The sequence below is a fragment of the Amaranthus tricolor genome, chromosome 5 (assembly GCF_026212465.1).
Source record: "Amaranthus tricolor cultivar Red isolate AtriRed21 chromosome 5, ASM2621246v1, whole genome shotgun sequence".
Lineage (NCBI taxonomy): Eukaryota > Viridiplantae > Streptophyta > Magnoliopsida > Caryophyllales > Amaranthaceae > Amaranthus > Amaranthus tricolor.
Genome location: NC_080051.1, coordinates 25870416 through 25896752, shown reverse-complemented (window position 1 = coordinate 25896752; position 26337 = coordinate 25870416). Strand labels below are relative to the sequence as shown.

The 26337-nt window shown below is 34.2% G+C and overlaps 1 protein-coding gene and 1 long non-coding RNA gene across 7 annotated transcripts in view; both read left to right on the top strand.

Moving 5' to 3' along the window:
• Positions 1-2152, top strand: LOC130813137 (uncharacterized). The gene is made up of 3 exons (XR_009042171.1): positions 1-341; positions 1342-1412; positions 2094-2152. It is a non-coding gene; the product is annotated as an uncharacterized LOC130813137 (long non-coding RNA).
• Positions 2153-7938: 5786 nt separating this feature from the next.
• The window catches only part of LOC130813136 (sterol 3-beta-glucosyltransferase UGT80A2), a 32545-nt gene continuing 14146 nt past the window's right edge, over positions 7939-26337 (top strand). Inside the window, exons 1-9 of one of the 6 annotated variants that reach the window (XM_057678876.1) lie at positions 7939-8306; positions 10649-10830; positions 11693-11935; positions 19369-19480; positions 21978-22148; positions 23340-23403; positions 23559-23616; positions 23717-23894; positions 24678-24808. In XM_057678876.1, coding sequence (XP_057534859.1) covers positions 8210-8306; positions 10649-10830; positions 11693-11935; positions 19369-19480; positions 21978-22148; positions 23340-23403; positions 23559-23616; positions 23717-23894; positions 24678-24808 — 1236 coding nt within the window. In that variant the 5' untranslated portion in view covers positions 7939-8209. Of the gene's footprint in view, positions 8307-10648; positions 10831-11684; positions 11936-19368; positions 19481-21977; positions 22149-23339; positions 23404-23558; positions 23617-23716; positions 23895-24677; positions 24809-26337 lie in introns of those variants that run through there. The other 5 variants (XM_057678877.1, XM_057678880.1, XM_057678878.1 and 2 more) reach the window with 5 other exon arrangements.

Here is a 26337-nt window from a genome sequence, read left to right as displayed (position 1 = left end):
CGAGTATAAAAACCGTGGAAACCCTAATTACTCAAGCTTAGCCGTCACTCCCTCACTTCTCTCTCTTAATTTCTTTCCCTCACTCACGGTTCAGCAGCTGCCCATTTTCCTTCTCCCTTCTCCTCTGCGCTGCCTTCGCCTCCCTCCACAAGCAGCAGCCTCGCGTTCGCCTCCCTCCACAAGCAGCAGTCTCGCGTGTTCTCCTCCTCGCAAGCAGCAGCAAGGCTGCGTTTTTTCTTCTCCCCTTCTGCCGAAAAGGGCTGCCGCCACAACAGCCACGGTCCGGCCACGTGGAGCCCTTCACACCATCTAGTCTTCACTCTTTTTTTAATTACCCCATTGTAAGCCCTCTCAAGTTCACTCTAAGTAATTTTGCTAGTATGTAATCAGAATTTTACTAAGTTTATGAATTTAGTGTTAAATTTGTATGATTTTTTTTCATTGAATCTTGTTGTGGGTAAGAAGTTGATTGATGACTTGAATGTATATGAATTGGGTTTTTGAAATATGGATGAAAAGTGTTAAACTTTGTATGATGGTTATTAAATCTTGCTGTGAGTAATAATTAGATTGGTGATATGAATGCATTCATGAGTTAGGTTTTAGAAATATGAATAAATAGTGTTGAGCTTTGTATTATTTTCATAGAATCTTTTTGTGGGTAAGAATATGTTTGATGAATTGAAAATATTTTTGACTTAGAGTTCGAAGTATGAATGAAAATAATGGTAGTGTGCTATTTTGATGGTGTCTTAGTACATGAGTAACCTTATTTGTGTTGGGTGTGGGAGTTTTGTTAGGCATGGTAGTCTTATTTGGCCTTGTTGAAGTAAAAGAAATTTTTAATGTTGATTACAAGTGCCCTCGTTAGATTATCAAAGTATAATTAAATGATATTAGTAAGGCTATGAGCATAGTGTCAACTGTTGAGAATTATTAAAGCTACTTGTTATGATGCTTGATTTTAGTTCTTTCTAACCTTAGAGAATATAATGAATGATGCTGTGATGTGATAACTTTAAGACTCGTCGTTGTCATCATATTAGCACTACATCAACATTAAGTGTGAATCGTCGCCTTATATTAAGATGATGTGAACCGTTATAACTCAAAGTTAGTTGGCGTAATGAAACAGTCGACATGATACTTTTATTCTTTGCCGATGAAAAAAAAACTTGTGTTATTGTTGAATTGACGATTATGCTTGAAGTTGAATGAGATGCGTACGTGCTAGAAGTAATTGAAAACTGGTCGTGAATGGATGATCGTACTTACTTGGTTTCTAGCTGGTATAACAAAGTAGTTAAGAGAACTTATAAGTTCTATTCCTAATTTGTATAGGTTCCCAATTCATAAGAGGAAAGTAGACCCTTAGTTGGGTGATTTTTGTGGCTTGTCATCTTGCAGTGCAGGTAAGTACACGCAGTAACTGATTCTTGCATGCATCTTCAATCTATTTTCCTTGCGTGATAATATTATACGAACTAGGTTGAATATGATTTGCTATTTAAATACGGTTAAGTTTGTGTTACAAGTGAAAATCAGTTGTAAAGATAGTAGAGATTGAGTTCTGATATCGCGAGAGTAGAATGTTGGATTATATGAGATGGAATGGGAATGAGTCCCTTATTGATGAGATATTAAGTTGGATGTTACTGTGACTCCACTGGATTGGTACCCCAGTTGGTTTAGTTCCCGGAGGCATGGATCATCTATATATGGTCGCTGTACGGGGGTATGATCATACTTTGCCATTGGGCGCCGGCATGGCCGTCACCGCCCTTGGCTGAGGTGTTGCCATGTGGGTCTTGCAAACCCCAATATGGTGGCCTCTAGTCACAAAAGATGATACGTGGAATTAAGGAAGGAATAGAAAATGGTGAAGGCATTGAGAAGTGCACAGAAGTGAGGAATGGTTGGAGTAGATTTTTATACATTGGAGTGTCTATCTTCTCTCATCTTGTTGAATTGATTGTTGGTTGCATAGATAACTTGTTGCTAGATACTGACGTGTACTGCTTGTTTCCTTGTTGACGGCTTGTCTCTGATGGCCCTGCTATGACACGTTTGGTCTACGACTTTACGTTGAGCAGCAGGGACGTCGTAGATAGGTCTTGCAGGTTTTGGAGTTTCCTTGCATTGCATATGGGGGGGGGGGGGGAAATCGAGTGAGAACCTTGACGCGTGCCCTGTTCGAACCATTTTTCACGCTACATGTGATTTCGAATTGAAAGTGTATATGTTTTGGTTGAGGCATGAGTCCTCCTTTTGATGTAATTCGTTCCGCTGCAAAGACTTATATCGTTTTATATTTTGTTATAGTATCTTGAATGGCTTGTACAGTGGATTATCTTTTTGCTTGGAAAACCCAAGCGTTTACATGGGAACCACGATCCATGCTTAGCATGTCGACAGAGGTTTTGGCGATGACCTTTCCGCCGTGATTCTATTACGAGGCCATTGATGCCTCTTCATTATGATGATTTATCGTTTGTCTAAATCTTCGGTGCGTCAAATTTCAAGGCAGATGCTGCCGAAATTTCTGTAGGACTTTGTTTGGAAGTTTTCAAACGTCATCTTTCTTTTTCCTATTTAAATAATTATTTATTTCCACAAGTGACACCCCTGAAGGGTCTGAAATTCAGGGGTGTTACACATATACTCAATCAACTCCATGAAATTGGTCTTATCAGTGTCATTTACCCTTACATCAAAAGTACCCCTTGGAGCACGAACTAACAACCACATTGTACTCATCCTAACAACAACATTTACCAACAACACATTACATCACAATCCAAACTATAAATTGGATACAAAACAAAAACACATCACTTAAGCATAATTCAAATTCGCATGCAACACATCACACTTAACCCTAAGCCTAACTCAATTTTGCAAAAAAAAAAATAATACAAAATCAGAACTCGAAATGCAAATGGATAAGGATAGTAATACCTTACGTATGCTTAATCCAGCAAATTAGCGAACTTTGTGCGAAATTCAGTCACGACCACCACACTGCCTCACAAACCTGCAATTCACTTCATACAAATCGACACTTTGCAAATTTTTGATGGATTTTAAGGGTTCCAGATCAATGAAGACGAATAGAGAGTTTCTTGAATGGAGAAGAAGAAAGATGGGGGGTCAATTTTTTGAAGGACTACGTTGTGTTTGAAGAAGTCAACCCTAACAATGGCGCCAGTTGAATGCGTAAGGGCATACTGGTAATTTACCACAAACGGCACACTGACGGTAGTTGTCATTAATGGTATTCTGTGCTAACGGACGAAAACACAATGGTATATGGTTAATTAAAACATTTTGTGTGGTATATGGTGAATTTCGGAGAAACTCAGTGGTATATCATGAATTATCCGTATTTTTTAATTTACATGGTAACCCCACCTTTTAACTTTTTCTTTAAAAGGAACCTAGAGTTTGTATCTATCAAGGTTCACCAATGATAAAATTACTTTGGAGATGGGGGCTTTACAAATATTCTCATCGCTTATACTAACTTTCCCCCTAGCCAAATGATGAGCTATGAGCCTATGATATTACCCAGACTACAAATCGGACTACACCAAAAATCAGAAAAAGGAGAGATAAGATGAACAACATTATCCACAAACAAAGTGCAAAAGGGAACGTCCTTGTCGTCTCACCAAAATTGTAGGTATGACACTTATAGAGCCACCTTCCAAGTAAACACTAGAGCAACTAAGTTTGCCAACAATCTTAAAACCGAAATTGGTAGCAAGTAGCAACAACCTCACACATATCCAAACTCTGTGATGCGTTAAATCTCCTATAAAATTTCAACTTCTAACTTTTCAATGTGGTAGATAAAAAGTTAAGTTTTTTAAGATAAAATACTCACATCGAATATGGAAAAACATATCCCATAAGGCTGATCATCTGAAAAATCATTATAGCAAGTAATAATAATGTAAATTTAACAAAACCTTACATTTTGTCCATCAAGTAGAGTAGTTAAGTCTAGAGTCACCATGTGAAAAAAAAAACATTTATCCACAATATAGAAAAGACAAAAAGTCATATCACCGCAATGAATTTTCCAATAATTTTATATGCTTATCTCTAATTTTTTGTTTCCCAAAAAAAAAAACTAATGATACTCAAACTCACATTTCAAAAAAAAAAAAAAAAAAAAACAGAATGATACTCGAACCCATTTTCTGATCCCAATTCTTATATTCCGCCACCCTTTTCATCTTATCGCCACCTCCTGAGTAAATTACCATTTTGCCCTTAGATTTTCAAAAAATAACAATATTGCCACTAAAGGTAAAATTTTCTATATATACCACACTCCAACTGAAATTATTCTCACTACAACTAAAAACCAACTTACAAAAGCTAAATTTCGGAGCAAAAATTAAGTACAATCCGCAAATTATTAATCGAGGTAAGTTATTTTTAATTTAATTAGTTGCAAAAGAGAAAAAAAAAATTGAAGAGGAGTCGCTCAGATCTGGGCGACTGCTCTTCAATTTTTTTTTTCCGTATATTTAGGAATAATTAATTTAAATTTTGAAGTATGTTATTATTGCTGTTAATGTTATTATTATTAATTTTATTATTATTATTGTGATTGTTATTTTTTTTATTATTAAATATATGTTAATGTTATATATTGTTTTGAAATTATGATATTGAAAAAAAAAATGAAGAGAAGTCGCCCAGATCTGGGCGGCTAGACCCCGGTTCAGTCGCCTAAAATTAGGCGACTGAACCGGGGTCCAGCCGCCTAATTTTGGGCGACTCCTCTTCATTTTTTTTCCGTATATTTAGCAATAATTAATTTAAATTTTGAAGTATGTTATTATTGTTGTTAATGTTATTATTATTAATTTTATTATTATTATTGTGATTGTTATTTTTTTTATTATTAAATATATGTTAATGTTATTATAATTAATTTTATTATTATTATTGTGATTGTTAATTTTTTTATTATTAAATATATGTTCATGTTTTGTTTTATAAATTATTAGTGTAAATTTGTATGTTGTAATGTGTATTTATTTATTTTTTAGTAAGTTTTATATATTGTTTTGAAATTATGATATTGAAAAAAAAAAAAAAATTGAAGAGGAGTCGCCCAGATCTGGGCGGCTGGACCCTGGTTCAGTCGCCTAAAATTAGGCGACTGAACCGGGGTCTAGCCGCCCAGATCTGGGCGACTCCTCTTCAATTTTTTTTTTCCGTATATCTATGAATAATTAATTTAAATTTTGAAGTATGTTATTATTGTTGTTAATGTTATTATTATTAATTTTATTATTATTATTGTGATTGTTATTTTTTTATTATTAAATATATGTTAATGTTATTATAATTAATTTTATTATTATTATTGTGATTGTTATTTTTTTTATTATTAAATATATGTTCATGTTTTGTTTTATAAATTATTAGTGTAAATTTGTATGTTAAATTTTTTGTTGTTAAATTATTATTTATGTTTGAATGAAACTGTAAAAAATTGTAGAAAATGGCTGGTAATCAAGGAAAAGGAAAGGGTTTTTTTAGACAATTGTTGAGAGGTAATAGTTCAAGACCTACTTTACTCAGAGGGGACCCGCATGAGAGGGGGGTCACGGGTTCTGCTAGGAGGGCTAGGCATGAAGAGGCTGCCAGACACAGTGAGGCCCAAAGGTCGAGTACGTTGAACCAAGTGCGTACTTATTTTGATGACCAGGCTGACAGCCTCCAGAGTAGTTGGGGGGTTTATAGTGATGATGATAATGATGCTGATGATGTTCAGTTCCAAGCTCTTGAGTCTCGCCCATTGGATTGGGCTGTTGTTCGCGGCCCCGACGGCAGATTTGCCCGTGGCGGCCCGAGTTCTTCTGCCGCATCTGAGCGCGCAGGACGTAGTTTTGTCGATAATCAGCTGCCACATCTACATTAAACAAAACATTGAACGTAATTAAGACATTATCATTAGATATAACCACAATAATGATCAACAAAGCCTTTTTACCTGGGAAGACGTCACGAATAGCTGCAGATAAACCTTCGTCTCGATCGGTTACAATGATGCTAGGAGTCTGAGCAGTGCCGAAAATATCTCTCAATCCCTGCAGCACCCACGAATACGACACAGCCGCCTCATCTCGCATCAAACAAAACGCAACCAAGAAATTGTGATTGGTTGGCGTCATTCCGATCACTTCATATAGTGGCCACTTTTGTTTGTTCGTTTTGTACGTTGTATCTATCAGCACAACATACGGCCACGTACGTATCATTTGGATAGAGGTAGGATTTGCAATTAATAGTCTGCTCATTTGCCCTTCGTTATCCAAGTCTGTCCAGACCACATAATTAAGTTCTGTGGCCATATGAAGACAGTGTTGAAGGGGAGTCCTACCCTCCATCTCTTCTCTCCTTATTGATTGCCTAATATTATATATCTGATTCATACTAGCATAAAAACCAAAAAAATTATCTCTAATAGAATTCATAATAAAGGCCGGTTGCATTCCGATTGCACTAAGCTGTCGTATGTGCTCCCGAATATGTACATTAATCCTATTTGCCCTTACATGACCATCTCTGTACACCAAGAACGGGTGGTTATGTTTTCCTTTTTCACCAGGACACACCCTTACCGTCCAAGGTCTTTCTGGTGGTTTACGACTACTTCCTACAATCATAAATTTACACCTGCAACTTCTACTTTTAGAACCAAGTCGGGCAGTATTATCTAGATTATGTACATCACCCCTAATATTACCATAGCGGTGACATCTTAAATAGACACTAACTCTAGAACGTCCTTCTTTCTTTTTATAAGAAGCACGTGTAAATTGAAAACCGATTGTTATTGCTATCGCATCGGCCCAACTATGTAACTCATCTAAGGAGATAAATTCCCTATCCGTAACAAAGCTACCGGATAGTCTACGTTGTCTCCAAAGTTTTCAAACTCCTGCAAATTTGAAATATAAATAATATAAATTAAGTACATTAATGACTACAACAATAATAATAATAATAATAATAATAATAATAATAATAATAATAATAATAATAATGACAACAACAACAACAACAATAATAATAATAATAATAATAATAATAAATAAATAAATAAATAAATAAAAAAATAAATAACAATAAGTCAAATTAATAATGACAAGAACAAATAACAATTTTAATAATAATAAAAACATTACGTAAATAAAAAAATTTAAAAAATTTAAAATTATCAACAATAAAAATTATAATAAGGACAGCAACAACAATAATAATAATAATAATAATAATAATAATAATAATAATAGTACTAACAATAATAATAATAATAATTAAAAAAAATTAATACGGAAATTAAAAAAAATAAAAATTCACAGTCGCCCAGAATGAGGCGACTACACCAAGGTTCAGTCGCACAAATTTGGGCGACTGGACCTAGGATCAGTCACCTAGATTTGTGCGACTTAGCCATGGTTCAGTCGCCCAATTTTGTGCACTTGAACCATGGTTCAGTCGCCAACTTTTGTGCGACTTTTTTTTTTTAAAAAATTTCCAACGATAACTTTACGTACCCCATCCGACTCATAGTCGCTTTCGTTAGCCATATTTAACCAATTACGGGTTACCACTTTTTTAACACTTTTTAGAGAGATAGTACCAGTTTTTAGAGAGATAGTACCGTGTTTGAATTCGTACTTCATACGCATCTCAGAATTCGATATATATAGACAAATCTTACGCATTAAATTCTTAATAGTGTTATTAAGCGTGATTTACATTTATTAATTAACTTTTAAGTCCAGTGACAATTTTGTAATTTTTTAAACTACAGGGGTAAATATATAATTTTGAAGGGATGGCGATAAAATGAAAAGGAGTGGCGAAATTTAGCAACTTCCTTCTGATTTCCCAATTTACCCATCCAAGATTCCCCTCTTTTACAGCGTAAATCCCTTCATCTTTCGGATTTCGGAACGTGGTCCTTGTCTCTCTCCACATTTCTCAACACTCTCTTTCTTCCTGATTTTTCCCAGAGCAACAGCCAACAATGGCATTTGCAGCTTAACAATCTCAAACAAGCTTAAAATTTTCCCGAGATTACTATAAAGGGATCGGAACTGAGATTTTTTGCTGTTCAAGCGGTTCAGGAGACAATTTGGCGGCAGAATCGCTGTATAAGATATAGATTACATCAATGGAAGAAAGTGAAAATGGAGTTCCCCTTCAAATTGTTACCGGAAGTGGTTTGGATCATTCTGGAAGTAACAGTAGCAACAATGGCAGTTCTTCTGGTAATAATTATGCTTCTAATTTTATTTGACTTTTTTTTTCGATTTTTAATTGATATACTATTGATTTTAGAACTTTGAACTACGATAATTTAGGAAATCAATGCTAATTATGACTTTGATGATTTTATTTTTTGTTTTACTTGACGGCTTGTAGTTCAAAGTTCCCGTGTTGTTCACGTTGGTTGTTTTTCGGTCAATCAATTGTTTTTAACGTTTAAGCATCAATATGGGGTTAAGTTACGTTAAGGACTTGATATCGCGAACCTTTGGATGTTGTTTCTTCAGGGTTTTTTAGATCTAATAAATAATCCTAAACTTTTATTAGTGCGAAAACTTAAATAATTCAGGGGTAATGAATCATAGATACTCCCTCGCTCCCTCCTAAGTCCTATTCCAACCATTTCTTCCTCTTGAAATTGCACGCATGCCATTGTATTAATTAAATACTTATCTCTAATTATATATACTTAAATTAAAAATGATAAAAAATTAATATTAATATAATTTACATATAAACATTTTGCTTGACTATATTTAGCTTATAAATTAAAAATAAATTACAACTAAGAATGATCATTGTATACTCTTAAACCCGCAATGATACAATAATAGTGGTAGGATGGAGTATATTCAAAGATGTTCAGATCTCATGATATACTGTATTTCAGTTTGGCGTGATTTTTCTATTTTTCTATCTAAAAACATTTTGATACCAAGTCAAAAACTCAAGACTCAAGACTCTAGAGCACAAAAAACAATCAAGTTTACTCATATATCTTGAAAAAATTGGTAACTGATGAAAGTTCTCTTTCACTCTCAATGGTCATTTTCACGATGGTCAAGACATACAATGGTGCACATTTGTGGGATTATGAGAAGCATCGAGTAAGTGTGTTGCTTCAGCTTGACCTCTTCTATGGAAAAGTCTAATATAGACATGGGGATCGTTTGATGTACATTTTGTGTATCTGTTGGTGTTTTAAGGAGGCTACAACACTACTTTGGAAAAATTTCATTGTTTGGTAAAATATCGATTTAGGTAGCGTTTAGTGATTGAAATACCTGTTCAGTATGTCACTTTTAGCGTTTCAAATCAAAGTAACATTTTAAGATTTTCTCGGCATTTTTCTTACGATATTATATTTCAACAGATACCATAATAGATACTTTTAGCGAACAATAATAATTTTACTCAACTAATTAGATAGTGAAATATCTAACAAGTAACAATTATTATTGTTCGGCTAAAGCGACAACTAACTTAACATCTACCCCCACAAGTACGTTGGAGAACTTTAGTGCACACTTAGTTTATTGTGCACCATTTCTCACTCTTCACTCCGCTAAACGCCCTTACTCTCCACTCTACTAAATCATACTCCTTTACTCTTCACTTTACTAATCCATTAGCTTGCTGAAGTTAATACACTCCATTAAAAAAAAAAAAGTTTACCATGCAGAAATTTCCGAATTTGAGGGTAAGCATAATGAATTTTCCAAACATGTCTTCCACATAGTTTTGCCAATCGTGTTTACATTTGGGTCAATGCAATACAGTGTGACCTTGTTTTTACATTATACTTTAGAGTTGTTGCCAACTCCAACAATGTAAGCTATAGCACACTTTCTAAATGACTTACTATTCTTGTTCATTGATTTTCACTAATTACAAATTTACACATGCCACTTTGAGAAATGGTATTATGTAAGAAAAATACATTGTAATGTCTATTTTTACCTTTTATACTTATGTCTTATTGTGTTAGGTATGGTGGGTGATTGGGTGTACTGGATGTATAACATGAAGTGGATAGTTTTACAAAGGGAATAGGTCAACTGATATTTTTTACGGTAATTTTAGTCTTAGGCTTCTTGCATCTAACTTTCACACCTAGCTTGAGGTGAGCTTGCTTAAGACCTAAGGCTCTGCCCTTGTGGCTTGACCTAGTTACATTCTTGATCCTAGACTTTACTATCTAAGAAAAGCCACTTTCGTGGAATGGATTGAATAATAATCGTTAATATTGGCCACATCAACGCATCATGACCATATTCTAAAATTTATATAGGTTACTGCAACCGTGATATTGGCCACAGTAATGGAAAACTATCTTGAATTGATCATGAATATGGTTTTGCGGCCATTATCACAACTGCAACCACGTCCGAGATTTTGCACTATGATTGGAAAGGGTAAATATAAAAGGACAGAATTCGTATCTGAAAGACTTCTTGGTGTAGCATTTTGTTGCTTTCTGTTGTTATCTGAAAGCTTTCTACTAGGAGAGTTTCTGAATTTCTGATTTACTGTCTGATAGTTGTATTTTTATTGGTGTGGCCAGCTCACAGAAGCTTTTCTAGAGTGAACACTGTACCTGCAGGGAGGACAAATTCTTGTACTCTAGAGCCTGATTCAAGTCCTAATAAGCTTGAAAGATCAAAAACTGAGCGACAGCAACCTAAAAATCTACTTGCTTCAGAAGCAGCACAGATTTTTGATAACAATATACCCATCCAACAAAAAGTACACTTTCTAACTTGTTTGGTATCCTTTTGGTTTTTTTTGCCTTTATATCACTTGTTATTAGCCAATGCATTGGAAAGGAACAGGCGAGTCAAATTCTAAAGATGCGTTTTTGGATAAAGAAAGACGAAGGAAAGGAAGGGAAGAGGAAGAGATGGAAGGGGAAGGGAAAGAGGAAGGGAGGGAAGAAGAAGGGATGGGAGGGAAAGGGAGGAAAAAGAGATGGTTTTCCTTCCAAGTCTTCCCAATGTAGGAAAGATTTGTTTACGAAAAAATGTGAAGGATGCCATCTCTCCATTTCTCTCCCTTCACCATTTGCTATCCAATGGAGGAATATTCATCACCCATTCCCCTCGAATTGCGTTAATCTGAACAAAGCATAGGTGTAGTATTGAACCATTGATTAAGGTTTGCTTGTAGTGTACCTAGTATATTTTGACTTGGGGTTTCGGAAAGATGTGAGAGTTTTCTTAAAATTTGTTGCTTGATGGTTGGAATTCTTCTTTTTTCTTTTTGACAAACAGAATAAAAATAGTGGATAGAAAAAGTAGTAGGGGAAAGCGTGATAACATAAACGGGAAAAGGATTGATAGGATGGAGAGAGGAAAGAACAATATAATTAAACGATTAAAAAAAGTAACTTTCTTCAAATTAAAGGTGGAGTTTGTTTGTTTTGATGCATTCCATGTCGGTTTACTCTGAGTTTTTCACTTTATGCTAGGTATCTCATTATTTGTGCTTGTTCACCTGTGTAATTGTTTGTTTCAGTAAGGCATTCTTTGCTAGGGTCAGGAGATTACTTTAAATTTGTCAATCAGTGTTGATTTTGGTGCTTGTATTGTAACCCTTGAAAGGTCTGCAGCTTCAATTGTTGAACAGGATTGCTACAGTAAAAGATGATGGGACTGTGGAGTTTGAAGTTCCTGGAGATGTTGAGCCTCATGACTTTGGTGGGGGAGCACCTGATTATTATCCTGAATATGGTGATGAAGAATCGCTTGATACTGCAGACCTTCAGTACATTCCGCCACTTCAGATTGTTATGCTGATTGTTGGTACCCGAGGAGATGTGCAGCCTTTTATTGCAATTGGGAAAAAGTTGCAGGTTAGAATTACGCCTTTTTTTTTACTCTTTACTGCTGTCAGCTTGCTTATTCTTTGTGTGGCCTATCTGGATGGAATATGAAACCATTTGTTGCTATAAGTTGTAATTGTCTCTTGGATGATCATGCTTACATTTTATTAAGAGTGGATCTGGTTTGGTCTGTCCTTGAGGAAAAGATCAGTATTCCAAGTAAATTCTAGGATGAAGAATTAAATTGGAGGGCCATAGAATTTGAAAGCTGAAATTAGTTCTGAAAGCTGTGGTTTTATCAAGGTTTCTGTAAACCTTCAAATTAGAATGATATAATCCTTTTTAACTTCACTCTTCCCAAGACGTGTTACCCATCTGCAAAATAAATAAGAAAGAAACACAAGAGAAATGATTCTTAAACTAGATAAACTGATTAATTTTAAGTCTATCTTGTAAAATAATTTAAAAGAAGTATGAAGATTTAAAAAAAGAAACATAGTCAAGTAACTCCCAATTCTTATCCATATATCACGTATCAGTCAAATCCCAATAACAATTAACACTTGCAACTTAAATTCACTATATTTAGAGAGAGAAAAGAGATTGCCACTAGGCAGTGTAATTCTCACTTTACATCCTACTTTTATATTTGAGATCGTCATCTCGAAAAATTGAACCATAGTAAATAGCAGGAAAAGTCTATTAATGTGCACACTTCTTCCTACTTGGAGCGCAAGTCAAAAGAGACTATAGTAAACTAATTATATAATTTTCCAATTTGGACCACTACTTAGAGCAACATAGAGTGGTAATTGTTCGTGCACAGAATTAACTAAATAAGACACCCTGTTCGTCATTTCTTCATTTATTTTGGTGATCATATAACACACAATGACACATAATATTTACTTAAATTAATTTGAATTCGATTATTAGCGTCAATAAAAGCTCACCATATTTGTCGTATTTGTCGACCAATTCTCATATTACCATACGATTATACCAATTCAATCTAATCTCATGATTAAGGGTGTTCAACGGGCCGGATACGGACCGAGTCGAGCTTAAACAAAAACGGGCAGACCAAATACGGTCCTTAATTGTATAATACGGGCTAAGTATGGACCGAGCTTTCAATGTCCTGCCCGGCCAGACCCGTTTTAAAAAGACTTAAATTAGATTTCATGATCTTTTTGATCCTTGCTAATGGTAAGCTATGATTTTAGAAATCAATGGTTTGTTTGCTTTATAGATTCTGGTTATTCCAGAAAGTTCTGAGTTGGTGTTGTAGGAGAATACTGACTTCTAGTGTTGATGAGTAAGGTGGTTGTTGATGATTATGAAGAGGATTTTGATCGGTTATGTTATTTATTAATGGGAGCAGTTGTTGGTGAATGTGATTATAATTAGTGAGGAAAGTTCCAATGGGGATCCACGAGTTTTGGAGGGTATGAATGTGTTTGGTGAAAAAAAGTTTAATATTAGGGGGAGAAAATGTCAGTTTGTTAGGCTCCAAAAAATAAAAATACCTATTAAAGCCGTTTTTTAATTTACAAAGGTCCGTTTTCAGCCCGTTTTAAGATCTTACAATTCGCTCTATTGTATTTATAATAAAGCCCGTTTTCAGCCCAACCCATTTTTAGCTTAGCCCGTACATAACCCTTTTAAAAAGGGCTAGATAAGGGTTGAAAACGGGGGCTCGGCCTGCTGAACAGCCCTACTCATGATATAGTATTTCTCGGTTTTCTTTTAATTCAAGAACAATTCTCAACCCAATAAATGCACTAACCATACTAACATTATATGAGTCATAAAAATTTTAAATTATATTTAAAATAAAGTGCTAATAGTACTATTATTATTTTTGACAATGAAATACAATTATAAAAATAAATCATAATTCATATAAGCATGTGCACATAATACCTTAACAACATTCTAAACCAATGGATATTAAAAAATTACCCTTTTAAGCGTATCAATTCATCCCCAAATTTATCATTTCTAATAATCACTTTCTACTACATCTTCACCCCGTAAACAATGTAGATTTAATTCGAAGTAGAATTCCTATGACATCCTCATCTCTTGAAAAGTGTAGATGAACTTAAAGTTTAATGTTTCTACAACATCTACATCAATAGATGTAGATTTTTGAATTTCAAAAATAGATGTAACAAATTGGCCCATTTTGAAGTAAATGATGAGAAAAATAAAGATTGAAAATACATTATTTTTCCTAGGCTGAAAAGGTAGAGAATATGATGATTGATGGTAGACAATGAGTTTTATATTTATATATACGAAATACACCAGGTTTATAAATTTAAAAGAGAATCAATTTGAATTTGAAACTAAAAAAGATGGATTTTACCAGTTAAATAAATCAAATTTTCAATTGTTCATTTTTTTTTATTTTTTAAAATTCGAAAATTTACAGTAAAAGGTTTAAATTTTGTTTTTTTTTTTTTACCAATTTTAAAGGTATTGTATTTAAAATTTGATTTAAATAAAGATTTTTAAATACTTCAAAATATAAATAAATTTTGGTAAAAAGTTTTAGGTATTACATCCACTGTCCTTAAAAATATGCGGATATTTGTTTTTCATGATATTGCTTAGAAGTACATGTATTTATACTAGTACTAGCTTTATTTTGAATAGTAAGTCATAACTACCTTGACTAGCTTTTATTTTTTTTGCCACTGTTTGCTTAGCTAAGGAAATAAATTTTAAAGTAGGCCATGTTTGAATATGGTGGTCTAAACTCTAAACTCTAAGGGGCCGTTTCGTTCGCACAAGGGAATCGGAATGGAATGAGGAAAGGGAATGAAGGAGAAAGGAATGGATTCCCCTAATTTAGCCTAGTCGTTTGGCTGTGTTAAGGAAACGGAATGAACTGCTCATTGATTCCCTTTGTGACTGTTTGGTTCAAGTTAAGGAATCAAATTATGAGTTTTTAAATTCTTTTGTATTTTTTTCCAAAAATAACTAGTTATTATGTGATAAACTTGAAAAACTTATTTTTTAAAAAAATATCATTAACCTGTATCATCTTTTCCTGTAATATGAAGAAAAAAAAACATAACTCTAAATAATATCTTTCTAGCTCCATTGATTACAAATAATCACTTGTTTCTAGATCAAAATTCATACCAAAAGTGTTCTAGTAAGACCCTAGTCTTTGCCAATAGTCTTTTCTAGATAAATTTCATGCCAAAAGTAGTAGTTTGTGAACAACATCTAATTCAAAATCATTCATGAAACCACAACATAAGATCTAAGTATTACCATTTCCAATTCCTCCAAGAAGACTCTTAACATAAGCACTTTTCAAAGCGTCGGGACACTTTGAAAATATCATGGGCTTGTTTGGTTGTGCGGTTAGAATGTTAGCCACTTCAAAAATTTGGTTAGGAGTTACACCTTCTAAATTGAAAGAGAGTAGTTCCTCTAGCACTTGCTCAGTCTTTTCAACTATTTTTTGCTCACGATCATCAGTGCGTGCCATCACATTTGCCATAGTGGAAAGATGAACATTCATGTCTTTCATGAATGCTTGTAAGCTAGCCAATTCATTAGAACTTCCATCACCACCGTTTCCTCTCTTACTTCTTTTAGAAGTTTTTTCAGTCTTCATCTTTTTCCAGGAGGAGAAGTAACAGTTTGAGTGGCATTACCACTAGCAGCAACTCCCTCATCATCACTTGAATCAAGTGTAACTTGTGGAGGGGCAACATTTTGCAAATTCTTGATTGCTTCAACATAATCTTCAGCTGGTTTTCCAGTAGCATAATCCTTGCCATAAACATTCATGAGTTCATGAAAGTGCGGAAATGAAACTCCATACAAGTTTTTGCAATTCGGATGATTCTAAAAAACAAAAAAATGCTCAAAATGATCAAATATACAACATCATCAAACTATCTCAAACATAATTAAAATGACCTTACAAAGGTTATCATACCTTGCAAAACTCGTCATAAACAGCCCGGTCCACAGAAACCATTTTTTTTTTCATCATCCCAAACGAATCCACTTGTATTTAACATTTGAGACATAGCCCTAAACTTGGCTCCAAGTGTCTTAAGTCGAGAATCAATATGTGGCATAGCCTTCAAACCACAACTAGGAAGAGCCTTACCTATGACCTCCTCTAAGCGAACCATGTAGCCGCTTCTGAATCCATTATCACACCTCCAGTGAGGATCAACAACTAGCTCTGACAATGCTTCTACAAGAACTTTATCTTCTTGAGCAGTTCAAAATCGTTTGTTTTTTCCCCTTCCACCTCCACTTGTACTATTTTCATCCATCCTCTATAACATTTGAACCATATTGATCATAGAAAAACAAAATTGCATGTATATAAAAATGAAATTAACCAAGAAATATTCAATACAAGTAAACAAAGGATATTATTATAAGTCCAATACAAGTAAAAAAAAAAAAGCAAGATTGAGATAAACATACAAGTCTCAAGTTCAAATATAAGAAACAATATTTTTTTAATAAAAAAGAATAACATCACAAAGTAAGTCTGCTGTGTCTAGCCCTCCAATCCTTGAACATATTTTGGGCCATTGTATTTCGAAAATTCGTCCATGGATCGGTTACAACAATGGAGGTTATGTACTCCACATCATCTTCCTCATTATCATCACCATTATTATCATCACTATCATTTTCCTCAAACAAGTCTTCATCATCAAATTCTGCAAGCAATGTATCTTTTTACCAAATTATGTAATAAGGCACAAGCAAGTACAATTCGACCATGTGTTTGTAAACTAAACCAAGAAGGGCTTCTAAGAATCCCCTATCTTCCCTTGAGTAACCCAAAGCATCTCTCAATCACATTTCTAGCTTTTGCATGCCTTAAGTTGAAATATTCTTCGGTGGTTTGAGGTTGTTGGGGGCCATTTTTATTTCACTAAGATGATAAAGATGCCCTCTATATGGTGCAAGGAATCCTTCTCCATTAGTATATCCTCCATCACATAGATAATAACAACCTTGACAATTTTTTTTTTAAAAAAAATATTACTCTCTTACTAAGTTAATCTCAAATAAAATCTACTACGTCAATCAAATTACCTTTTGGAACTTTTAACCCATTAGGCCTAGAAATAGCATCTCGAAGAATCCGACCATCATGGGCCGATCCCTCCCAACCAGGTAAGACATATATAAATTCCATCTCGGATGAACATACTCCTAATACATTCATAGCAAGGGTACCTTTTCTAATGCGATATTTGGATCGATCTTCACAAGGAACATTCACTAGAATCATTGTACCATCAAGGGCACCTAATGAGTTCTACAAAAAAAACAATATCACTTTAAATTATGTAATAGTCTCTCTATTTTATCTCAAATTAAAGTGTTGGTTTTTTATTTACCTTGAAATATTTCCATCTTTCATCGTTGCAATCCTCTTGTATTGGTGTTGGTTTCTTAAGAAGAATAGCATGTAACTTTAAGATTGCTAACAAACAAGCATGAAATTGTCTACTAATAGTTTCACCACTTCTATAAAAATGTGCACCCATCATTCTATTTTTCTTATGGTGAGCTAATGTGTATAAGAAACCCGCAACCATCTCTTCCAAACATGTGTTTCTTGTTTCATTTAATCCACCAATATCTCTAACCATCTCTAAAAGTACACCAAATGTGTATTGATTTATACGAAGATGGTTCCTACACAAAGTGTCACTTTCTCTAATCATTCTATTCAAGTTGTGCAATCTCATTTTTCTCCTAGTTTTTTTTATCAAGCTTAAGATAATGGGAATCGTATATAGTTTTTCTCATCGAGTACCACATCAAATGTAGCAACACAACACAATTAATCATAGTAATTATGAACCGAATAAAGTCCCAATTTCTCTTCCTTTTCAAAGAAGTACCAATGCAAGCCATTTTCTGTAGAAAAGAACATCAATAAATCCATATCATTGACTAGTATAACTCATTTTTCATGCAGCAAATCTTTGATCATTACTAACACTTGTATAACATTTTTCATGTAGCAAATATTTAATCATTAAGAAATCAATGAATCCAATTACACCCATCAAAATACAATTAAGCAACAAAACTATGTAGAACATGAAAGATTCAAATGCTAGTATAACTCATAAAAACAAAAAGAACAGAAATTACATCAGAATTTTGGAACAAGAACATAAATTCCAGCATTTCATCAATGGCGGCAGCAGAAAACAATTAAGCAACAAAACTATGTAGAACATGAAAGATTCAAATGCTAGTATAACTCATAAAAACAAAAAGAACAGATAATACATCAGAAATTAGGAATAAGAACAGAAATTCCAGCATTTCATCAATGGCGGCAGCAGAAATCTCATGAATTTCAATTCATCAAAAAAGCAGCAGAAATTAGGAAAAAGAGTGAAGAGAAAAGAGATTCAAATGAGCAGTAGTAGAAGAATAACTTACATTTGACAATGGCGGCAGGAAAGTCGAGATTGAGGAGAAGAATGCTACGAAATGCGGTAGATTTGGATTGAAGAATGACAATGGCGGCAGGAAAGTCGAGATTTGGATTTGAACAATGGCGGCACGTGCAACAACTTGAGGGAGGAGCCGTGAGGAAGAGAGGAGAACTTGAGGGAGGAGGCGGACGGCTGTCTGTAGGGTTTGAGAGGAGAGGGTGATGGGTAATGAAGGGGGGAATGGAATGGAAAAGTCTAGGGAGGGTGGGGAATGAGGGGATAATAATTTTGGGTAAACCCAAAACTAAAAAAGGGGAAAGGAAATGATAGAAAGTGGCAAACAAACAACAATAAAGGGAATTGGGTCTGTCCATTCCCTTTCCCTTTGATTATTACACCCAACCAAACGGCCCCTAAGTCTCTTACCTCATTGATTTTGGTGACTGACAATTGTTTTATTAAAATTTGTATTGAATAATTTGCTTCTAATTTGTTTATATTTCAAGCTATCTTTTAAGATTATTAATTTATTTTCTAAATTACATGATTAGAAAAATATGATATTGTCTATTTGAAAAGTCTAGCTTGGAATTATATATTTTTAACAGAATCACTTTAAAGAGGTTACAACCCATACTGTTTGCTTAGAGTTATCTTATCTCCTTGTCCATTACTGATGGAACCAAAGATTTTTAGTTTTTCAGTTTCGAAGTATAATAACAATAGTAAAGTGGCTCACTATATCATGTCCAATTCTTATTTATGTGAAGTTATGATGATACATCTTGGCCTATCTCATTATGTCGAACCTTCTGGTGAGGATCACACAATTTCTCTTCTGACAAAAATGTTCTATTGATGTGACTACTCACTGTATGCTTGTCTTATGCTTTCCGCCTTTATAAATTAATCGACTGTTAGCTTTGTGCTTAATATGCTCTACGAGGAAAAAGTCAAGGTTTTGCTTTCAATTTGCCTTAATTAGTTTTATGTTTGCAGGATTATGGCCATCGTGTAAGATTGGCAACTCATGCTAATTTTAAGGAATTTGTTTTGACTTCTGGACTTGAGTTCTTTCCTTTAGGTGGTGACCCAAAGATTCTTGCTGGGTGTATGTACTTCTTCCTCTTTGTCTCTCTAGTTTATGTCTTTCCTTTTGCAACCCAACATGTGATGTTTCAGTGACAATTGTGTGATTTCTTTCTGTGCATACGAGTCTTGTATCATATACTTATGTTAGTTGCTGTTGTGTTTAAACAGCAATATGGGTTATTCCTTATTTACACTGTAAATTTTGCTCTTTGAATACACACAGATACAGACAAAAATGCATATACACCCCTTTTCTTGCTCTGATTGTTGCTATGGGTGAACCTCTCAGGGTAAAATTGTGGTTTTTGTAGTAGGTTTTCTCTCAGTGAGAATTATTTTTAGGTTTGTTGGACATGGTTTCTTGATTTGAGCCACCCTTTCAAAGAAACCTTATGTAATTTACCGTCTTTTGTTGTCTGGTGGGTTGTTCCTTTTGTCTTTCAAAGAGGCAAATCTTTGGAGGCAATTCATGAAGAGAGAAGAGAGAGAGAGAGAGAGAGAGAGAGAGAGAGAGAGGGTTATCTAGATTATGCATCATGAAAATGTTCTGGGCTCATTGCTCTAGTGGTTGTGTTAGTGTAGAGGTAGTGAAGGATTGATGCCACTATTGTAGGTCTCAAGTGGAGTGTTGATGGTGTGGGTATCATAGTGCAAAATCTCATATTCAGTTGCCATAACAGTCGTGAAACCATTGTTGCGGACAATGTAGATCGCTACCTTTATTGTGGTCGTGTTAATGTCAAAAACCTTTACAATGTGGTCGTGACTCGTGATGCTGTGGCCGATATTTTTCTCTATACTTGGTGTGGTTGTGCTTTGCTATTGATGGTGGTGGTAGGAAGTAAAGTTGCATGATAATGGAATAAAGAAAAAAGGTGGTTAACAGGGAAGGGGAGATCTAACAGTTTTTCTCTGTAATCTGTATGAGTGCATCTATTACCCTGAACACTGAACCTAATGTTTACCCCAATTTTAATCTAGTAAAGAATTCCGAAATTTGAACAATCGTTTACGTACTTTAATGCGTCACTTTTGCGTTTATTTTATTTTGATACCCAATCTATTTTGTGGGTCTCAAGCATGACACATTTTTTACCCATACAAACAACTTTAATTCACAGATACTTGCTTTTATAAATCGTTGCTTTCTGTAATTTTTAGATCCACATGATAAAGACATCTATTCAGATTTCTCTGGCTTCTAGCATCATAATTTGTGTTGATTTGGTTTTTGTGCCACTGCCTAGTTGATTTTTTGACTTGCTCCTCAAAAAGAACGAGTTCTTTGGTTCCAGTAATTTTTTTTTTATTTTTTTTAATTTTTTATATTTATTTAATTTTGTTTTTTATTTTTTAATTTTAATTTTAATTTTAATTCTTTTTAAAAGTGTAAGGAAGTTTATCAAGTATAAACATTTTTGTGCTCGAACTCATTTTGATATGGTTGAGTAGAAGCAGGAGCTCGAGTTTTTTTGTCAAGCATAAAATATCGTTCAAGCGCTTTAGGGAATCATTGTGTTTGAGCTTAGCTCATTCATTTTAGGAGTTTTATTAATCTAAATGTTTGTTGTTTGAAATAGTTCATCTGCCTTTTTCTTCAGAAGTTTTAAGTGAATACTGAATCCTCAACTCAAGAAGAAATAAAAAAATTGCAAACACAATTGAACATGTTTGACTGCAATTTGTTTAAAAGATTATTAATAAAAATTTAATTCAATGGTCTTTATATAAAATTTAACATTCTTTTTGTCAAATGATAAGTAATTGCTCATGTTCATGAACATAAATGATAAGCGTTTGATAAACGTGGTTGAGAATCATGAATTCCAAGCTCATATTATGAATAGATTTTCTTTATCTTACTTCATTTAGTAATTAAATGAATACAAATGAGTCCTGCTATGGTTATAGATTTCCATACTGAGTATCACTTTTTGTAAACTTTTGTTCATTTGCTTTACGCTTCAGAGTTGTTTATTCCTCTCTCTATATATTCGAGTGATAGTGTACTGTTAGTAGAGGAGATTGGATTTTGGGACTTGGCATTGGAAGACTGGTAACAAATAATGCTCTTCTAATTTTACCCATGTCTAAATCAGTGGGTGAGATTAATGCTATGCTCTCTTTTACTTGTCAACTTTTATTCTGAACTTGACCAATTTAAAAAATCCTATTAATATTTTTGTAATTTTGTTGAAATTGATTTGCTGAAGTTGTTTTCAATTAACAGATTGTTTTTCTTTTTTCTTACTGAGCTTAACATTTTTAGTTAACTGGATTTCGTTCTGCTGAACTTTATTTCTTTTTGGTCTTTTTGCTGAAATTAACTAAAAGATGAGGAGACATAAGTTAAATAGAGAGAAGAATGCATTAAGCTACCTTTCTTTTGGGGGGTTTAACAAGCAAGCTGTTAGCAATTACCTTATTCCTCTTTTCTCTTTTTCCTTTTTATGTTCATGTGGAGCACAATTCTATCATCATTTTCCTTCTTATAAACTGCTTGCTTGTCTTTGCAGATATGGTTAAAAATAAAGGCTTCTTGCCTTCCGGGCCTTCAGAGATCCCCATTCAGCGCAATCAGATGAAAGAAATTATATACTCGTTACTCCCAGCTTGTAAAGAACCCGACATGGATACCCATGTTCCATTCAAAGCAGATGCTATCATAGCCAATCCCCCAGCTTATGGTCAGATTAATTTATCTATGCTAAATCTTTTGAGTTGCTGAATTCATTATATATCTTCAATTTGATGAAACAAGTTTTGGTTCAAGGATCCTAATTCCTGAACTCACATACAACCACAAATTTGGATTTTAAATGAAAAAAATTCTTGGTATCTGGATTTAAGCAGATAAATTTTCTGTTACGTATAAAGATTTTACGTACATGGATATTATCAGATTATTGTGTCTCTTTTCCAAATTGAAATGATACGTACTTGAATTTTATTCTCAAATTCCATGGGGTGATCTGTAATAAACTGGAGTCAAATTTGGTGGTGAATGGGTGTTAGTAAAGTTGGAGGTGGGGTTGATGTATGAACATTGCACAGAATAAGGATATTGCAGTAATGAAGCCAAATAATATTTTGTATTACGTAGAAGGGTAGGTGAATAATTTGAGCATACTCACTCCCAAAGAGAATTATCTCATTACAGAACTCGGCATCCCATTCCTTCCCACAACCCTTGTTTATACACTACTTAGAATAACCGAAAGTTTTTGTTCTAACAAACCACTAGTAATGACAAACTTTACCTTGATTACAAAATAACCAAAAATATACTTTTCTAGAAGCTTATTCTACTTCTTGGACTATGCTGCGCTTTGCTTTTTACAATACTGAAATCTACGCTTTCTCGATGCATAGCAGAGAAATGCCATGAGCTTGGTTTTGAGAAGCCATCTTCGAATGTTTTGTTAATTGACTATGCTTTGCTTGGGGACTAGGATTATGAAAACAGTAGCAGTGTGGATTTATTTGGCTTGTCAATGAAGTGTTAGTTGAGTCATTTGTTTTCTTTTCTTTATAAGAATCTTTGATAAGAGCCTTTTAAATTTAATCCCTACCCATTCGAACATAATTTTGCCTACTAGGGTACAGGGTTTTAAGGCACACTGATCAATCAACTACTTTTGAACCTTTTTACTACTTTTTTTAATTGCATTGGAAACTTGAGTAGCACTTTGACAGTGTTCTCTGTCCATAATTAAGAACTATCATCAGATAATGGTGCTTCCAAACATCTTTTTCTGGAGATGTATTCACCAATCACCATTATGAATGTACAAGTATGGTCTTACAAGTTATGTTTCATATTTTTGTGATTCATGTGAAGAACTATGTACATGCTAATAGGATTATGCAATTTACAGGTCATACTCATGTCGCGGAGGCACTAAAAATACCAATTCACATATTTTTCACTATGCCCTGGACGTAAGTCTTTTTTGGGTAAATTGATTCTTAGTACATATCTTTGTTTTTCCAAAGCATGTTTTCATCTTTATAATTATTTTATTTGATCATATCTCAAGTGTCAAATTATTGACTGAGCTTTCTTTCCTCCCTGTTCTCTTTGGATGAAATACTAGGCCAACTTGTGAATTTCCACATCCCCTGTCACGAGTCAAGCAACCTGCTGGATATAGAGTGCGTGCATTCTATCCTTGCATCATGTCATTTTCTAAATTGGACTCTCCATGTTTTTTTTATTGCTGTTCTCAATAGCTATTTTAGCCCGCTTTTGCAGCTTTCTTATCAAATTGTTGACTCTATGATCTGGCTGGGAATAAGAGACATGATAAATGATGTCAGAAAAAAGAAGCTAAAGTTACGTCCTGTAACATACTTGAGTGGTTCACAGGGTTCAGAGTCAGATGTACCACATGGATATATATGGAGTCCTCATCTTGTTCCTAAACCTAAAGGTTACGCTTTGAGTTTTTCCATATATCTTTGAAACAAAGTATCTGATTTAATATATCCTTCCTTTATCTTTTGAGGTTAAATATTGATTAGATGTTTTCTGTTGAAACTATTAAAATTAGTTTAACTATAATATTGTTTCTTCCTTCACCTTTATGATTGAGATACTATGTTGGTGTTCTTACAGGGTGTTTCTCGCACTTAAGTGGAAATTGTCTCTAGTAGGTTCAGAATTTTTTGTCAATATTGTGCAAAGAAATAGAATGAGTAATTTTGTGGCATTTAAGAAAATAAACATTTTTTAAGGGTTAAGAATTGAGAGGATTGTTTTTCAAGCATGAATTGGGTATTTATTTGAACCACAATTCTAGTCATATACTTCCCTCCATAGTGTAAAAATGCGGTAAAGGTTGCGATTGCGGTAATGTAACGGTAATGCGGTAACGAGATTAATGTAGCAGTCGAATCATAAGATATTCCTTAATAAAGCGCAAAATATGTTTTTTACGTCTTTATAAACCTTTACAACGCGGCTGATGCGATGCAATGCGACTTTGCTTTTACACTATGCTTCACTCTATTTATCATATATGTGTGTGGGTGTAGTTGTCTTATAATCAGTTGAATCCTTTGTCGTGTTTATTTCATTTGTCCGTCTTTGTATGTCTCAGTTATTGGTCTATTATGCAGTTAGAATTATCATGATTGACATATTGTTTCTGAAGATGTTTCTTCTTCTTCACATGTTTAAAATATATCTCATTATCATATTTTTTTTCTTGCAGATTGGGGACCCAAGGTTGATGTGGTTGGATTTTGCTTTCTTGATCTTGCTTCAAACTATGAACCTCCTCAGGATCTTGTAAATTGGCTCAATTCTGGCCCAAAACCTGTGTATGTTGGTTTTGGGAGTCTTGTAAGTCTCTCATTCGATACCAAGTTCTTGATGGAAAATTGAAAGTCTTTAAGCTGAATCTCATTTTTTCTTGACAATTTCTGCTACTGATGTGCTAAAGAGCAGCAATATTAGTATTAGATTACACTGAAACACAAGGGTCTGATGTGTCTATGGATTAGGTAAGGATTTTGGTAGCTTGATACAAGCTGGAAATTGCGTTAGCCCTGTGATTGTTTAATACATATTCTGAATATTTCCACCAGAGACAAATCTGCAAAAAAGTTAACTTTGAAGGAATAAACTTGTGATGTGCTAAAGAGCAGCAATATTAGTATTAGATTACACTGAAACACAAGGGTCTGATGTGTCTATGGATTAGGTAAGGAATTTGGTAGCTTGATACAAGCTGGAAATTGTGTTAGCCCTGTGATTGCTTAATACATATTCTGAATATTTCCACCAGAGACAAATCTGCAAAAAAGTTAACTTTGAAGGAATAAACTTGTGAATGGCAGATTATGTTGGAACCGATCTAGTGCTGTTTGTCCGCAGCTGGCTGAACAGTAAATGCTGCATAATACTTTACTTATTATGTGAATTGTTCAGCTTATTTCTAGTGATGGAAACTTGTTAAATAAGAAGCTTGCTAGTCTTTCTTGTTGAAATAGTGGACCGTGTGACTTAATGATTGAACGTGATCTAAATGAATATAAGAGTACTTTGTTCATCCTGCTGATAAAATAAAGATTCCACCTTGGACTGGAAATGGTTCTCTGAATTGGATTTCAAGAACATGAATAATCAAGATATCATTCACACCTGGGAATGATGAGAAGAACAGGGAGCCAGCATTTAAAACGTATTATAGGCGTAGGAAGAAGGATGTACAAGGATGAGGGAAGGACTTTGTAGTGACAACTGGATGAAGTTAGTTAAGGGTTGTTATAGGAGAGAGAGTATCAATGACTGTTTTCTAAAGATTTCTTGTAATCTAGTTGTAGGCCTATATTATATTACTATAAATAGCTGATAAATGTAAGAAGAAGCATTCAAAAAGTTTATGAAATAAAACATCAAGGAGTGGCAATACTATCTGAATTTGCACTTTACTTTTTATTCTTTCTTTCTTTCTCTTAATATTTGTCTGTAACCATTGGGCGTGTCTCAATTGGTATCTTACCAAACCCATGGGAAATCCTACCTAACAGTAACACTTGGAACAACTAAACCAAAATATGGAGCGAATGAAGGAGGATTTTGCAAATCAGGTTCGACTGGAGGTAGCGACAGATAAGGAAAGGTTTGCCCGGAAACAAGATAACACAGATCGGGCTCTCGCCATTTTGATGCAAGGGCAGGCGGAATTAATAGAAATGGGTACTCATACTCAATTCTCATTCGAGCAAACAGGTGAAACAAAACCAGAGTTCGGAGCACGTTGACCAGAATCTTGAATGTCACTCAAGAAGGGGGAATGATTATCAATATTTTCATAATGATGGGAACTCACATGGAGGAGGATCCAACTGGCGTTTTCGCAAACTTGA